The 16,425-nt window shown below is 53.9% G+C and overlaps 6 protein-coding genes across 6 annotated transcripts; 5 read left to right on the top strand and 1 right to left on the bottom strand.

The window, feature by feature from the left end:
• Positions 1–807: 807 nt before the first annotated feature.
• Positions 808–2,049, top strand: CCMA1212_010203 (uncharacterized protein; the record flags this gene model as incomplete). The annotated part of the gene is made up of 1 exon (XM_073707255.1): positions 808–2,049. The coding sequence occupies one exon, from the start codon at positions 808–810 to the stop codon at positions 2,047–2,049; it is 1,242 nt and encodes a 413-aa protein (XP_073554228.1).
• Positions 2,050–3,443: 1,394 nt separating this feature from the next.
• CCMA1212_010204 (Protein RTM1) lies at positions 3,444–4,657 on the top strand (the record flags this gene model as incomplete). Its single annotated transcript, XM_073707256.1, has 3 exons — positions 3,444–3,662; positions 3,736–4,296; positions 4,367–4,657. The coding sequence occupies 3 exons, from the start codon at positions 3,444–3,446 to the stop codon at positions 4,655–4,657; spliced, it is 1,071 nt and encodes a 356-aa protein (XP_073554227.1).
• A 967-nt stretch (positions 4,658–5,624) lies between these two features.
• CCMA1212_010205 (uncharacterized protein) lies at positions 5,625–7,256 on the top strand (the record flags this gene model as incomplete). The annotated part of the gene is made up of 3 exons (XM_073707257.1): positions 5,625–5,930; positions 6,005–6,515; positions 6,568–7,256. The coding sequence occupies 3 exons, from the start codon at positions 5,625–5,627 to the stop codon at positions 7,254–7,256; spliced, it is 1,506 nt and encodes a 501-aa protein (XP_073554226.1).
• A 500-nt stretch (positions 7,257–7,756) lies between these two features.
• Positions 7,757–8,224, bottom strand: CCMA1212_010206 (uncharacterized protein; the record flags this gene model as incomplete). Its single annotated transcript, XM_073707258.1, has 1 exon — positions 7,757–8,224. The coding sequence occupies one exon, from the start codon at positions 8,222–8,224 to the stop codon at positions 7,757–7,759; it is 468 nt and encodes a 155-aa protein (XP_073554225.1).
• A 4,104-nt stretch (positions 8,225–12,328) lies between these two features.
• Positions 12,329–13,185, top strand: CCMA1212_010207 (uncharacterized protein; the record flags this gene model as incomplete). Its single annotated transcript, XM_073707259.1, has 3 exons — positions 12,329–12,391; positions 12,441–12,594; positions 13,010–13,185. 3 exons carry the CDS (start codon positions 12,329–12,331, stop codon positions 13,183–13,185), a joined length of 393 nt encoding a protein of 130 aa, XP_073554224.1.
• A 978-nt stretch (positions 13,186–14,163) lies between these two features.
• Positions 14,164–15,306, top strand: CCMA1212_010208 (uncharacterized protein; the record flags this gene model as incomplete). The annotated part of the gene is made up of 1 exon (XM_073707260.1): positions 14,164–15,306. One exon carries the CDS (start codon positions 14,164–14,166, stop codon positions 15,304–15,306), a length of 1,143 nt encoding a protein of 380 aa, XP_073554223.1.
• Positions 15,307–16,425: the final 1,119 nt, after the last annotated feature.

A 16,425-nucleotide genomic window follows, 5' to 3' on the forward strand; every position in this document is an offset into this window, starting at 1 on the left:
AGCAGCGGACCTTGCCAGCCCTGTGGCTTGTTGAGGGCTTCGGCTACTTCTACCTTTCACAACCTTGTTTTGAAGTTAATCTCTCTGTTGGTGTTAGTAATCTTGCTTTGGCTCAAGGGCTGAGTATATATATCAATCGCCTCTTCCTCGAACGTGCTTGTTGACTCTTTGATTTCCCATCCTCCACTCACCAGTATCGCCATCTGATTATCAAGTCATCGACCTCTGGAATTCCCATCAGTACCGTCGAATCAAGCAGAGGAACAAGGCTTCCTGGGCGATTCCAATGCGAATGACTCCATCGATGCGAGGCACGAGAGAAGATTTGAGTTGAGCCATCTGCTGGGTAAGTCATTGATGATCCTGAGGTCCTCGTCGTGCTTGGTTGCTCTTTGATTATCCCAATAAACAGTCTTCACGAGTGTTGCTGTGTGTACGGCAAATGTACTTCCTGCTGCCCCTTCCTTGCCTGCGCTTGCTTGTCATCTGCTCTGGGCTCGAGAGTTGATCCTCTTCCTTCCTTGATTTGCATGCTTCTCTTGTTACAACAGCCCCTCCGTCTCCCATCTACCCATCAATTTGCTCTTCCTCTTCTTCATTCGTAGGACTCATGTTCTGGGTGTATTCGTTCTCTCGACTATTATATTCTAACCGTACTAGATGTGATACATTTATCACGAGATCCGCCCCGTGGCCATCGACAGACGCTTTGCAGCCTTTCGCTGGGCTTGACTATATCGGAGACTGGCCGACCCCGAAAACAAAGGACGGCGTTCTATCAAGATCCTATAGACAAGGATGCCAATCATGGCCAACCAGAACGATGCTGCGTCAGAGTCCATCACAGACGTGCCCGCGGCGCCAAGGCCAGCCAATCTAACTCTCACAACGGTGCCGGGGCGTTCGGGTCGAGCAACTCGAGCGTCCCCGCCACTGACAGCGCCTCGGTCCGAACCATCGCGTTCATCGAGTCCTCCGACTGGTCAAGAGCATGAGATTCACTCGCCTACAGTATCTGTGCTCAACACTCCGTCTGTTCCAACTGTCCCAAAGTTCCCGTCGGGCCCCGGTGCTCCCCCGACTACCCCGGCTCCCCTGACGCCTCCGAGGTCGCCAGCCAAGCGAAGCACAGCTGCGAGCGTGTCTCCTGGCGTTGCTAAAGAGTCATCAAGCTCCTTGTTGAAAAAGCTGGCCGTCAAGGAAATAGAACCATTCGTGAGGAGACAGCGCCAGTTGCTGCATGAAATGGTCAAGGCCGGCGTGATTGCCGTCCATCCCAATGTCATTATCCGAATCGGAATCGATGGCTCTCTCGAGGTGGATGGCACCAAGGACGAACAAGGCGCAGTCAAGGTCGGCAGCAAGGTGTTTTCCAAGGACAATATCCCGGATGGCGAGCCACCCGTTTTTGTCGCAGGCGCCAGCATTCACCCTTCTCTGGTGCGCAAGGACGGAAGACGACTGACGCACCGCGACTTTTTGAAGATGAGGGGAGACTCCATCTTCTACCCATGGGTTGTAAAGACTCTGTCTGGCCTGCCCGATATGACGCACGAGCGGTGGTGGGATGCCGTCGAGTTCCTACAGAAACTGCGCCCGGGTGGAAGATCGCAACAGGTTCTCGTGGAATCATTATACAAAGCGCACATCTTTGACACGATGGATCGAGCCACTATTCACAACCTTGGGGTCAAGCTCAATACGTACGGGGACTTGACCGACGAAGAACTCGAAGTCAAGCTGCCCATTGCCATTGGAAGGCTCATGGGACTGTCGCCCCCTGCGGTGCTGCCGGACAGGGACGTGTGGCAAGACCAGTTCTGCGCCTATGCTTTTGAGGTCGACGGCAGTGTGGCTGATACCGCCACCGGTTTGCTTTCGATCCTGAAGCTGATGGCCAAGCACCCCGATGCGGACCAGCACCTGCGGCCGCTGGCGATGGACAAGCAGGAGGAGTTGGAGAGTGCGTTTGAGGCGATTCAGGAGTTGCCGGAGATGAAGTCGATGCACAAGTTTGTTGAGAGTGCTGTGAAGGCTGGATGGCACTGATGGTGTTTTATGGAGCTTGGTTCGTTGGATCGGGGTTATTGGATTGGGAAGCATTGCTGGAAATAGATATGGATGAATGGGTATAGCATGGGGTTCATGGTGTATAGAGTATGGATGGGTATAGAATGGAGTTAATGGTGTATACATAGGGTATTGATGGGCATAGACTGGAGTTAGTGGTGTATAGGGTATGGATGGTACTGCTATGTATCAGTCGACTGGTTGTGGTGTTTCGGTAGTTGAACTCTTACGGGATAGGCAATGAGATGGAGGGTTACTGATGGTATACTAGTTTTCTCTTTTCAATGAAGAAGCTGGTTTAGGTTGCTTCCAGTAAAACAACGGTATGATTACGATGTGCCAGACAACAAGAAAAAAAGAAAAAAAAGAAAAAACCAAGGCATCGCTCGAATCCTGGTTCGAAGCCCAACTTGATGACATCTGGAATCGTAGATTCATAGAGGACGATGCGTCAAGTATCGGAGCAGGAGAAAAGATGACTAAACCCTTTCTAGACAAAAGCTGAGACAAATTTAGAACCTTGACAAATCCTCTTGAAATGTCCATTGCACTGCGGTCTGTGCTGTGAGTGATGCCGGATAGGTTTGACGACGATATGTATGTGCTAAATCCTGCGCAAAGCCACGATTGGTGCGCTGGGTGATACGTGGACGTGGTGCTGTACCCGCGGCTGAGTTCAACGAGTGGATGTCAGATTGGGAGGTATATGGATCAAGACTGCCATGCAGGAGCTGTGGATTATATGTAAACATGGCTTGTACGATTGGGCAAGTCGATGTAGGACTCTATTCAGAGAAGAATTGACTGCTTAATTGATGGAAATTGGAGATGGCTTCATACCTCACACTTAAACGGGGGTTGTAGACTAGGACATGATCCTTTCACGCATCGACGCAAATCAAAGACAGCTAAACTCCATATGAGAAACGCATCAGCCCACCCGTCAGCCACACTGTCCACTATATAGATGAGCCTTTGTGTGCGTCATTGCCCGAGTCAAGGATGATTTCCGATACGAAATACGAGGCTGAGCTGGCGTCTGCCGCGTGTACCTGGTTTGCAATCTGACCAATGGCGGGTTGTATCATGTTTATACGTTCAAATTCGAGTACCTCGTAATGGGGCTGTTACAATTGAATAGTACTTGAGTGGTTGGGAAAGCTTGTTAACTGATGATTCTGCATCTAGAGGATTCGGGGGGAATTACGGTAAGAGATGTGACTGGCATGTTAGGCATTCTCGTGGTGAAAGATATATACCGGATGATGAATCCCATTCCCCCCCTTTTCACGATAGTACGCAGACCCTCAACAATCACAACCTTACTACATACTGGCTACATCTTGCTACAAAGCCACGTCCCGTCGAAGCCAATGGCAACCCCTACGACTCACATCGCTTCACCAAGCACCACGACAAATGCTCTCCCATCCTGCACCACTGCCGTTCCCGGGAAATACGGCCAAGTGCCCGTGACAGCCTGCAACTCATCCTACAATGCCATTCCCGAATTCATTCCCGCAGTGGTAGTCTCTGCACTGTTTGGGATACTCACCCTGACTCATATTGTCGAAGCATTCATTTTCAAAAAGGTAAGCGCGTGGTCTCTTGAAGCCCTCCGCCTCTTCCTCTCTGTGCGCAGGGACACTGCCTCAACTTGGATAGGGATACACTTGGGTCCTCATCATGGCCGCCGCCTGGGAAACAACCGCCTTCATCTTCCACGCCATCGGCGCACACAACCAACAAACCGAGGCCTATGCCATAGTCTGGCAGATCCTCTTCCTGCTCGCGCCCCTCTGGGTCAACGCCTTCGTGTACATGACCTTTGCGCGCATGGTCCACTTCTTCATGCCCGACCGAAAGGTATCCTTCGTCAAGGCCTCTCAAGTCTCGAAGCTCTTTGTCTGGGCGGATATTCTGTCGTTTCTTGTTCAGGCTGCGGGGGGTGTCATGGTCACGCCTAGTGCTTCGGCGTCTACGCAGAGACTGGGGATGCACATCTATGAAGGGGGGATTGGGCTGCAGGAGCTGTTTATTCTTTGCTTTTTGGGGTTGATGATTGCGTTTCATGTTCGTGTGAGGAAAGAAGGTCGGGTGCAGACTGGGGTGCCGGAGGAGGTTGCCTTGAGTGCGGACGTTGGGGAGGATTGTCGAGATATGGAGAAGCTCAAGGGTGCTTTGTGGTTGCTCTATGCTCTCTACGCAGTGTTGGCATTCATTACAGTACGTTTCATCCACCCCATGTATGGCAGCGCGGATGACTTGGGAAACTGACAGGCTCGCTTGCTGATAGATGCGCATCATATTCCGCCTTGTGGAGTTCACCGGCGGCAACGACCCTTCGACCAATCCTGTGCCGTACCACGAATACTACTTTTACGCCCTCGACGCTTTCCCGATGCTGACTGCGCTGCTTATCCTGGCCGTGGTCCATCCGGGACGGTTCATTAGGGGGCCGAACAGCAGCCTTCGAGACGCTACAAGGGAAGAGAAGAAGGTTAGGAAGGCGGAGAAGAAGGCGTTGAAGGAGCAGAAGAGGTTGGATAGGGAGGCGAAGAAGAAGGGCGCTGATGGGCAAGTCTGAGGGTGTGTAAGCGCTTCTTGTTCGGAGTTGTTCCCATTGTTGATCTGATGCTTTGTTCCGCTCAATCAGGGGGCGAACTTCTTTCCAGACATCGTTTTTTTTCTTCTTTCTATTATGGAGGTTTATGACTCAAGGGGCGTTTGTCAGGCAGCCGACGGAAATAGAGGGTCGTAACACAATGACATGGAGGGCAAAGATGCACACACCGTCGCTACATACCACCGACTCGGACTGATAGAGAGTGAGTGTAATTCAGAAGATGGCCCGTCTCTGGTGGAGAAAAAAAAAAGAAACTCTCCAATCTCGATTTCCATTGCCAAAAGGGGAGATTGGGGATCGGATGCGGGGCCGACGCCGGTCCGTGATTCCCGTCTTTGCCGCCTTTGATCCGCCCAAGTCCGGGGTCCATGTTTTCGGGGCCTTTCACGGTTGCGGCTTTGTCATTTTGTTGGTGTCTTTGCATTCGATAAATCTGCAGTTCTGGATTTTTCGTAACTCTGTCTTTCGAATCTGAGGAAGACATGTCGACTCTCTTCTTTTTATCGTTCCAAAGAAGCCCATGTTTCTTCCGAGACATGAGCTTCAGGAACGACTTCGGGAACGACTAGGAAGCTATAAGCTCTGACCTCGTCAGGGTGGACGATGGCGCGCTCCACATTATGGAATCACGGGTACTGTAAGCTCCGACTCTCACGGAGGTTTTCCTTGTCCTACCAAGACAAGGGCTCCCCGTGTTAGCCGCAGAGCAAAATCAACACCATTCCCGCCCCTGTTGCTTCTCCGCGGCACTTTGACACAGCGCTGGTGTGCTAAGCAATTGCTTACATATCTCGTCAGCAGTCTTCAGGGCGGATGCCAGATGATGGGCTTATATATACAAGAGGAGACTTTCAAGACGGCTCCCTAATTCGTGAACATTTTGTTATGACCATTGTGAGCCAAGTACCCTTCTACAGGAGCTGTGATAATGGCAGTCCTGGATGAGATTGAAAATGCCACTCCGCCAACGAGTTCCACAAACAGCGACGAAGAAACACCAGCACCGGGGACAACCAAGACAAGTAACCCACTCACCTTTAAAGATCATAAGGATCCTGCAAACCCCAAGAACTGGTCTCTATTTAGAAGACTGTTCATCACGTTCATATGGATAGCGGGCAACCTGGTAGCCTCCGTGTCCTCCAGCATCTTCAGCAGCGGCGCCCAAGCCATCAGTGAAGAGTTTCACGTCGGCACAGAGGTCGTCACTCTAGGAGTCAGCCTCTTTGTTATAGTAAGTCAAGAATCTCTTGCCCATTGACATGAGTGATTCAGCTGCAGCTAAGACGAATCTCACTGTAATGGCAGGGCTACTCCGTCGGTCCCCCGTTTTGGAGCCCCCTATCAGAACAATTCGGACGACGATACCCTATGCTCGCCGGCATGGCCCTCTTCACAATCTTTTGCATCCCCGTCGCCGTCGGAAAGACCTTGCCAACGATCCTCATCGGACGGTTCCTCTGCGGAGTGACAGGCGTAGCCCCCATCGCCCTCTTTGGCGGCGGCCTCGTCGACATCTGGCACCCTGAACAGCGCGCAATCGCCATGGCGACCGTCATAGGCATCGTCCTTGGTGGTCCTCTGCTGGCTCCGGTGATGGGGAGTTTCATCACTGCGAGTCATTTGGGCTGGCGGTGGACGGGGTGGCTGAGCTGCATCATGGGGGGATCGTGTACTGTTCTTGTCTTTTTTGGGTTGCCGGAGACGTATCCGCCTATTATACTGCAGAAACGACAAAGATTGGACCCGAGTCAGACTGAGAAGAGGGAAACGGGAGGTTGGCACAGGTTTGTCCGAGTGTACCTAGTTCGACCTTTCGGTAAGCCGTCTCTCAATTCCTATCTCGCTCTCGCCTACTTATTGATATATAGTGCTGCTCGGGACGGAACCCATCCTAGTCCTCATGACGCTCTACCAAGCATTCGCCTACGGCATCCTCTACCTCGTCTTCTCATCATACCCCATCATCTTCCGCGAACAGCGCCACTGGAAGCTCGGTCTATCGTCCCTCCCCTTCTTGGGCATGATGGTCGGCGTCTTCATCGGCTCAGCCATGATCGTCACCCGCATCGTACTACTCCAACGGGCAACCCGCAGAAAGCAAGCAAAAGAGAGTCAATCCGAAGAGTCCTCTACAAACCCGCCTCCAGCCGCCCCTCCCGAACGACGCCTACCCCTAATGATGGCCGGCAGCATTCTCCTCCCCGTAGGGCTCTTCATATTCGGATGGACTTCTGCGCCTGATATACCCTGGGTAGGCATGATCATTGGCAGTCTCTTCGTCGGCTCTGGCCTTTTATGTGTCTTTGTCACGGCAATGACATATATCCTCGATGTCTATTCCCATGTGGCCAATAGTGCCCTCGGAGCAAACACCATTGTGCGCTCCCTCTTTGCGGCTGGATTTCCCTTGTTTGCGAGCTACATGTACAAAGGCCTTGGGGTGGCGTGGGCATCGAGTGTGCTTGGATTCGTGAGCATCGCCATGATTCCGATTCCAGTCATCTTTTACAAGTATGGGCCGCGCATTAGGGCGCTTTCCAAAAATTTGATGGTATGAGCAGTTTGATAGGCTGAAATCCCATTTCATCTTCCTACAGCTACTATCAGGCATTAGAAGGAACAGCAAGTCCTTCTGCCACTTGTTTTATACTCTAAGTCTACAGCTACATTCTGCTAGTGTTTCCGTATCTTGTTACTTCTAGTATATGCTTCCATTATCAACAAATGTTTCTGATTATCATATCCTTCGACGCTTGCTGCATACTGCTGGTGTATCAAAATCTTCCCCCGCCATGTAAACTTTCTAAACGAGGCATATTGGTCAGTAAAGTCAGAGCGCAAAAGATGCTGTTTCACTCACAAGGCGAGGTAGTCTTATATTCATATGAAGAATGCCATCTATTTCTGGCAAACGCTGAGCTGCGTATGAAGAAAACATCAATATCGTGGAGGACCCATGCAGCGGCTTCATCACCTCGAGCCCATCCAAAGACCGCTGGAAACCGACAAAACGCTGCAGTGAAGATGCAATCCCCCAGCACCCAAAGACCCAAAACGCTACTCAAACGGAGGCAGCGCAGTCAACCACAGAATCCCCGGGCAGGAATTCAGGTGGATGACGACCCACGACCACCAGGTGATCGAGCCCGATAACATGGCATGGGCATGGGCGGCCACGGCTTCTGCGTCGCCTCCGTGCCCTCCTGGTAGCTCCACTTGACGATGCTGCTCGAGGTCATCATTCTCGTCGATAATGAAGATCAACAAGCCTAGATCGACTACGTACAATAGGAGGGCCAAGACCAATCGAATGGTGTTGTGCTTGATGTTGCTAGACCTCCATGATAGAAGGATGATGATGAGAAGCCATGTGGCCGAAAAGAAGGGGCTCGTCCGGTCTATATGCATGGCCCGCATGCATGTTGCTACGGGCTCTTCTGAAAGGGGCGCATTGATGCAGTACTTTTTGGTGAAGGCGTTGAAAATGGGCAGAACGTATGCCGAAGCATTGGCCGGGAGAGTCATGGTCGGCAGTTGAATTTGACTGGACGGAATATGGTCAAGCCTGACGATTAAGAGTTTGTGGTCGAGCGTTGTTCAGTAAATGCGGACGGTATAGAGACAGCGGTGGAGCGTAGCATAAGTAGATGAATCAACTGTGTCCCGTTTGAACTCATCCATGATTGTCCGCTTTATAAGGCAACGTTTGCGTCGTCCCAGCAACTGTATCAACTTAATAAAGGCCTCCTAAGCCTCCTTTTACCAGGTAGCTGACGCTCTGAGGCAGTTGAAGTCCACATCACGCAGCTGCTTCCCAGCTGCTTCCATCATACACAGCTCTGTCCTGCAACCGACGAATAGTCGTTGGTAATAGGTCAGTTGCATACGCATTCAACCTGCTGCTGATTTCTTGGAATCTAGAGACCTCAGGAGCTGGAAGTTACCCTTCACCACAACGTCAGCTTCCACATACTGGTTCAGATTCAAGCCGGCAGCATCATAGCACATATCATGTGATCCGTCAAATATGCAGCATATACCTCTCGACGAAAGGAAACCGCGTAGGCCACAAAACGTGTGATATGCAGCCACGGCGTCACCCCATTGTGTTGAGACTAAGGCGGCCAGATGACAAGTATCGTGACCAAAGAAGCCGGCCACGATCTCGCGACGAAAGTGTCCATACTTTGGGCGCTTAGACTTTGCCGATGTCCGTTCTAATTAGAGAATAAAGTCCATCATTCGACATCGCATACATGGCCGGCTCCTGCAGGATCCGAAAGAAGTGATCAATGGCCAACAGCTGAGATACAGGTCTCCCTATCATGGGCTCACTGACTATTTTGCCTCCATTTTGCCTCCAGCGTATTGCATGCATGGCTTTACGCAGGAGATAGGGGCACGGAGGTTGGGTGAAACAGCAGACGCTTTGTCAACCCCAGCTCCAGCGTCCAAGTCGAGCAGCATCCAGGCTGTGAGACTCCAAAGCCGCACCGCTTCATCGGGACAGTGGGTCGTTGTACCAAAGTGCTAGCCCGGACGATTTTGAAACAGCCATCCAGGGGATCCTGTGGAGGCGCGCGTCAAGAAGACTCCACGATCCGCGATAATGACAAGGGGGAAGAATCCGACCCGACGGAAACGGCCAAGCCACGGCCGGCTGCACAGGCATGCTGAATCTGCGCGAGACACTGCCTATTGTGTTGCCCGCCATGCAGAGGAATGCTCTTCTTGTCCTGTCAACAATGCAATCGCCCGTTTTGTCTTGGAGTTTAATAGGCACTTTAACGAGCACTCTGAGATGTGGCTGGTGTTTGGCGTGGGCTTCCTCGTACGCACACACTCACCAGATCTCACTTGCCGAATCGCACAAGCGACGACAAGGACATCAAGAGACGGCAGCCCTAATTTGGATCACGACCAGAAAATTTTCAGAGCAGCGTGCTCCCTCCCAGAAATGGCCAAGTGACCCAGCGGAAGCCCTCCGAATGGCTCGCGCTTCGGCAAAATGCAGCAGTTTTGGCGAGACGAGGTCAGATGGGCACCCCAAGGCGCACAGCTCTGGCTAGCAGGGCTGACTGCCCTCACCCTCACGAGAATCAGAGGAAAGCACTCCGGAGTTGGTAGTGGGAATAAGGGTTGTCGAGACAGCGAAACCTCGAGCGAGCATTTCGCGGTTGTGTCTCAGTTCTTGGTCTGGCATGCAATATAAAACAAGAGAGACTGGACAAGGGAGGGGGGGTGTAAGTTGTGCGCGACGGCCGGTTCAGGGAAGCGACGCATGTCTGCACGCCCCCCTTTTGTCTGGGCTACTGCGTCCTTGCATTGCATGAGGAACGTCGACAATGGGATTGGATGCCTGCTCTGCACGTCGAGCGAATTAGTCCAAGTCCAAGTCTCAACCGATGCATGGGCGAATTAGGGACTGTGCAATATGGAAGTTGCGAGAGTGAGAGTGGATAAAGGGAAGTGTCCAAGGGTTGGCGGGCAATGGAATTGCAAGTGCCAATGTTGAAGAGAAGCATGGTGCAACCCATCATCCTCCCAAGTGATATTGCAGTCAAGACATTTCGCGATAAACTCCAACATCTCTCTGTCTCGCGCATTCCACGCAGCTGTCATTATCGGCTGGTGGTCCTTCGTATTCCAGACGCCACGCAGGGAGGCCGCCGCCGCTGAGGACTCCAAATATGGACAGAGACTCTAGACATGGTTAGTGAATTGTTTTGGGGGCCGCTTCATGTAGAGCGCCACAGCTGGGACGAAGCGGAATGGGGGATTGAGTGCTGACGACGGAACCGCCATACAGGCAGCCCTCAAAGAAACGGGCTTAGTCTGCTGCTGATGATGGACGGCGTGAAGGGGTGCTGACGGACGGGAGAGATGCCTATGCGAAAGTTTGTCTGCAGCAGAAAATAGAAGCTGCGTACGCAATCGAAAGGCGAACACCTTCATGGCTAAAGACGTGATGTGCACGGATACATGTGGTCATGCAGGTCTTTCCCCGAAGCGAGCCACATTGCGACAGACAGCAGACTCGGTTGAAGGCAACGGTTGATGTAGGGGTGTGCAAGTCCTTTGAAGGATGGGACATTCGATTGTTGGGGGAATGGCTGTAGGCAGTTCGGAGGAAGCAATCTCACTCACAGGACCGCGTATCGAAATGGTACGTCTGAGTAGTCGCCGCTGTCTTGACAGGAGCAACGACATGCCATCTGACGTCCGAACTGGTGGTGACAGCCACAAGCCAATGGAAGCCATCCATGGCACTTCCCTGCTAGAACCCGCACCCTCTCGCCACAATGAAGCAAAGTACGCAGTGCTCCATGCCTCGTATGCGTAGTGTGTTCTCGTATGTACGTCCACAGACCCTTGGATCGTCGTGGTCATGAGGGCTAATGCAAAGAGCGTCCGGCAGCAAGATGTGCGTCACCACGGTGAGACTCGTGGGAGAGACGAAGGCACTAGCAGATTCCAAGTCCCATCGGCCCCGAACTGATAGTATCCATCATGGTGCTTGTCGATAAAGATGCTGCTCCCGCATTGGATAGGCAGACGTGCTCTGCTTGGTGGGTTGTGGCCAAAGTGTGTCATTGGCATGGCCGGTCCAGTCTGTGGGTGGACGGATGGAGGGATGGATGGGGCCATGCAGGACCGAGTCCCATGACCGCGTCTTCCTCTCAGTTAGTCCGGTAGTTGACCATCACCAGCGCCCTTCATCATTGGCGAGCCGATCTGGCGATTGCGTAGCCGGTCCGAGTAGCGCATCTCTGTGCTTGGTAGGACTTGTTTGTCCTCCTCGGCCGTGCTTCCACAGCGGAGTTATGCTGGAGCAGGATTGACTGAGGTTTTCGCCGCGATATCGTCATGATGGCAAACATTGGAAGCGATGGCCGGCGCGGGGATGCACAGCATCGCCTGGAGTTGAGGCTCTTCGGACAAAACGGCTGCACGTCAGCGAGGCTGTGGCCGGGGAGCTGGGGCTGCCGCGATCGGGTGTCGCCATCGGTGCATCATCATCGGCGTCCGGTTGCCTCTGGGATGAGGCAGTGAAGCGGAAAGGTGAGCGAGGGTGAAGGTGAGTGAGACTGGGCACAGACAGCCTGGGGTATCGCTATCGCCAGAGTAGGCCGAGTGCCGGCAATCTCCTGGAGGTGTGGCGCATGGCCGGCTGGTGGCTTGTGGCTCGCGTTAGGGCCCTTAGCGAGGGCTCCAGTTGAGTCTCCGTCAGTGATTCACTGCAGGTGCTGCTGGGGGCATGGATCAGGGCATTGATGGCAGCCAGGCAGCACAGCCCAGGCGGCTGAAGAGCCCTGGCAGCAGCAGACAGAAGCCTGGAATCTAGTGGCCTTGGTGAGCGACAGGGTCCCGTCTGACGTGACCGGGAGGTCGATGACGGTGCTGGTGCCCCTGCCGCGGGTGCTGTTAGCATTTTGGTGCTGGCTCTGCGGCTGCGCTAACAGGGCGCGCCTAGCAGCGGACCGGCGCCATGGCCCATCGGTATCCTCCCGCTGCTAAGCTCGACGCTTACTGGCTCCTCAACCCATTCTAGGACTCCAACATTGTGGCTTGTCAGTCCGTCGGTCCCGTCTTGGACAATCAACAGAGTCAATCGGACGCTGCGCTCGAATGGCGCCGATCGCCGAGCTGAAGCTATTACTATGCTGTACTGCTGCTGCTGGGCTGATGCAGGTGAGTCCGACGGGAAGCGATGCGAGTGCGATGCTGGATGCCTAGGCAGAGACTGAACCGGGGCGACGAAGAGACTCGCACTACTGCTGCTGCTAATGCGAATGCTCGTGATGCTCCTGTACGAAATTCGAACGATACACCAGAGCGAGCTACTGCCAGGCAACTGGATGAGTCAATCCCCATCTGGGCCCGCGATCCGAGACGTGCGTCAGTGTGTTCTGCATCCTCGGCCTGGACCGCGGTCTTTTCGTTGGCCAGTTTTTGGTGACAGAGACTGCGAGGATGGGCTTGGCTTGTCGTCGGAGCCAGAACTGGCCTCGATCTTCTCAAAGTACTGTAGAGCAGTAGGGCTAAAGAGGAGCCGGAGCGCTGCTGCTTCATCGCCAGCAACTTCATCAGCCGCCCTGAGCGCTGTCTCTTGCCAGTCTCTCACTCCAATTTGACGGTATTTTGAGCTGCTGCGTTTCGCTGCTGCCGGTCTCTGCCATTGGCCAACAGCTCGCGCTGTTTCGAATAAGCGCATATGCAAGCAGCAGCAGCATGTCGGGAGGCCCTCTGTGCTGCTATTTTCAGCCCCGGCGCTGAAGAATCGCGCGTGCCTGTTTCGAAATTCTGCAGTCTGCGTGAGCGAAGCAGCGCTGGCTCCCTCTCTGGATGTTTGCGATGTACAGACGACAGCAGGAAGCGAGGTGCTAGATGCTAGTGTCGACGATGGACGGCAGCCTGTTTGCACTTTTGCATCAGCTATTCGCGTCCATCGTCTCGCTCTGCCTCGACGAGTACCACCTGCTTGAAGCAAGCAATTCTATCGCAAACAGACTCTTGTCCTTCCCTCTTCTGGCTGGCCGCCCAGGAACTGACTGACTGGGGAAGCCAGGGAAACCCACCGGCCGTGGCTATGTATGGACGCTCAGCCGCGCCGCTATATTGGATTGGCCCGCGGTGATGCTGCTGCGCACCCACACCCGGACGTGGAGACGAACAGGAGGGAGTCATCGGAGAAGCCCTTGGCCTCGTTAGCGCTCTGGAAGATGCCTCACATGCCTCGCCGGGGACGACGCCCACCCCCCCATGGAGCCCGCACGAAGTAGGCAGAAAGCGGAAAGACGGCAGGGGTCGATGTGCAGGACTCTGTCGAGACTCGACATGGCTGGCCAAGGGCTGTGGAGGGGGGCGTGTGAAACAGGAACGCGACGGCCAAAAGCGGCCACGGTTGTGTCTCTGGGCTTCCCACGCCCACTCGCACTCCCTCGCCGCCTGCTTGTCTTTATAATAAGTCGGCGATGCACCCTCACCTCGCTCTCGATCCAGCTCTTCCAGGCAACAAACGCACAGCAACCACCCCCCACACGTTCTTCTTTATCCCGTTGCAACTGTCTTGCATTGCATTCCGGACAAGGATCAAAGGGGCCCTTCGACACTGAACCGCAACGTGAACAATCTACAAAAGGCTCTTGATACCCACCTTTGTTGCCTTGTTCTCTTTCACTCTTACATCTACCAACCAACCAACCAACCAACCAGCAAGACGAGCAACGGGAGATATACCTGGATCGGTATCGCCATTTGAACAGAGATCAAACACAACCAGTCTTGATAGTCCCGTCCCGCCTGACCCGTGACCTGAGCATCAACACCCTTTGCCGTCGTCAACACCACACAAAAGGACCAGCTTCGGCCCATATACTTGCCACCAAGAGAGGCTCTCCATCTCAGGCTCGCCACATCTACTGCGTACGACGCGCACCACCACCGGTCGCAACTCAGTCACGATGTGCACCACCAACGTCTACACCTACGTCTACTCAGACGGCCACAAGGAACAGTCGCGCCAGCCCGTGCTCTGCCACAAGTCGCAGCACGGCCAGCCCTGTCCCAACAACGTCGTCTTCCAGCACCCCAACCAGTTCATCCAGTACAACGACTCAGTACTGGGCACCTCGCCCAGCTCTCCCTTTGTCAGCCAGTTCCCGCCCACGCCCACGTACAGCCCGCGATCCGGGACACCAAACTACCGATCTGGGGACGAGTCAGACCGATCGCGCCGCAGCAACTCGAGCTCACGGCGCCGCTCTTCCAGCTTCTACATCAACGGACAAAAGGTGATTGACCTGGATCGCCACAATGCAGGCTCACGGCGCGAGCGCATCGTCTTGGTGGAGAGCCCGCCCACTCCGCGAACTCCTCCTACCTCGTTCAACTTTCCCAGCACAGCGCCGCCCTCGCCCAATGCCAGCGCCAATGCTTTCGCCTCTACTTCCATGTATGGCTCTTCTCCCCGGGGATCCGACTCCAGCTTCTCTCGCCGGCCCGTCATTGTCGATGAGCGGACGCGACCCGAGCGTGTGGAGCGAGTCGAGCGGGTAGAGCGACCACGCATTCAGGTCGAGGTGGTTGAGGCAGTCCCCTCGAGCCGAACTTCCAAGCATGATCGCCACTCTTCCACCAGCTCTCGCGACAGCCACGGACGGAGCAGCGCGGATGATGAGGAGACAATGCGACGCCGCCGCGAGCGAGAAGAGCGACGGGTCGAGAAGCAGCGAGAGGAAGAGGAAGAGCGACAGCGCCGCATCCGCCTGCGCATCGCCAAGGCCAACGCCGAGATCAACAAGCGGCCTCCGGTGCCGATGCCTCCGGCTCCCCTGCGCGCCTCGTCCTTCAAGGCCGCAGCCGGCGGCGATGATGATGCCAACGTCAAGAAGCTGACGGAGAGCGTGCGGCGCATGAGCTTCGAGGAGGAGCGCCGCGAGGAAAAGGCCCGGCTCCTCGCCCGCAAGGACGAGCAGCGCGAGGAAGACGAGGCCCAGCGCCAGCGCCTTGCCGAGCGCATGATGCCGCGGCGCCGGTCCACCGTCGGGGCGGGCAGCCGTCGCCACCGGGTGGTGTACGACGACGGTGCCTACCGATGGGAGTAAAGGGGCATGATGCTTCTGGCGTCATCGCTCCTCTTTTTTTTCTTTGTCTTTGTGACCTACAATGACATGTCCCCTCGTTCCCCTTTGAGCTTGTATTCCTCATTTCCTTTGTCTTGATACGAGCTATCTATTTGTTGGGACGACTCGAGCAGATTCCCTGTACTGCTTGGTGGTTGAAAGAAAAAAAAGGTCTTTCTGATGACACCAAAAGTGAAAAGAAAAGAAAACCACAACAAAACACACAAAAAAAAGGGTTCAACAGGGCACGCGTGTTTGGCATTTGGTTCTTTACAAGCGAGCGATGATTTTCCTCCTCTCTTCCGTTTTGGAGAGGATTTTCTTGTATACTATGACTTTGATGATACCTATATAATACCCCAATAACGATTATCAGTGGAGTTTCTTCTTTTTTTCTCCATCTGAATCATACGAGATCCATGTAAATCCGTGCAAACTGCGCACCCTTCGTCTGCCGCTCTCCTCTATAGTATGCCATGAAACGGACGGCCACTCATACTGCAGCTCCTCTGGTCTGTCTTTCTGTCTGTCCGTCTGTCCGTCTGCATACACCCCCCCTTCCTCTCGAGATGGTCGCACTCTGGATGGGCCAAGAGCTGCATGGCGACGGGGAGCGCAGGTGGGCTGGACCCGGACGGAATCAGCAGCTTCCTGGCCTCTTCTTCTTCTCTTTGGCCGCCACAGTTGTCCGTGTCAGCGACTTGAAACGTCAGCTCCGATTATCACCTATCTCTTTGCTTCCTTTTGTATTCCTTCCTTCTTCCTCTTTTGCTTCTCTCCTGCTATTATCCCCCCCCTTTTTTTCGATTCTTTGAGATAGCGGTTGAATAGAAGAGGTAGCATTCATATATAGCAGAAAGAAAAATCACATTTATCCGCACTCAGCCAGCCACACCCGCCACACACCCTCTTCTCCCACTCTCTCCCATCCGCCCACACACCTTTTCCCTCTTTTCTTTCTTACCTTGTGACAAGAGGATGCAGCCTGCATATGCATCATGCAGTTCCTAATAAGAAGCAAAGCAAAGAAGAAGAAAAAAATGCATCATGCAATGCACACGGAACCCCGGCCGTCGCGCGTCTTATCGATAGAACGGTGTG

This window comes from Trichoderma ghanense (genome assembly GCF_004382785.1).
Source record: "Trichoderma ghanense strain CCMA-1212 chromosome Unknown scaffold_23, whole genome shotgun sequence".
Classification (NCBI taxonomy): Eukaryota; Fungi; Ascomycota; class Sordariomycetes; order Hypocreales; family Hypocreaceae; genus Trichoderma; species Trichoderma ghanense.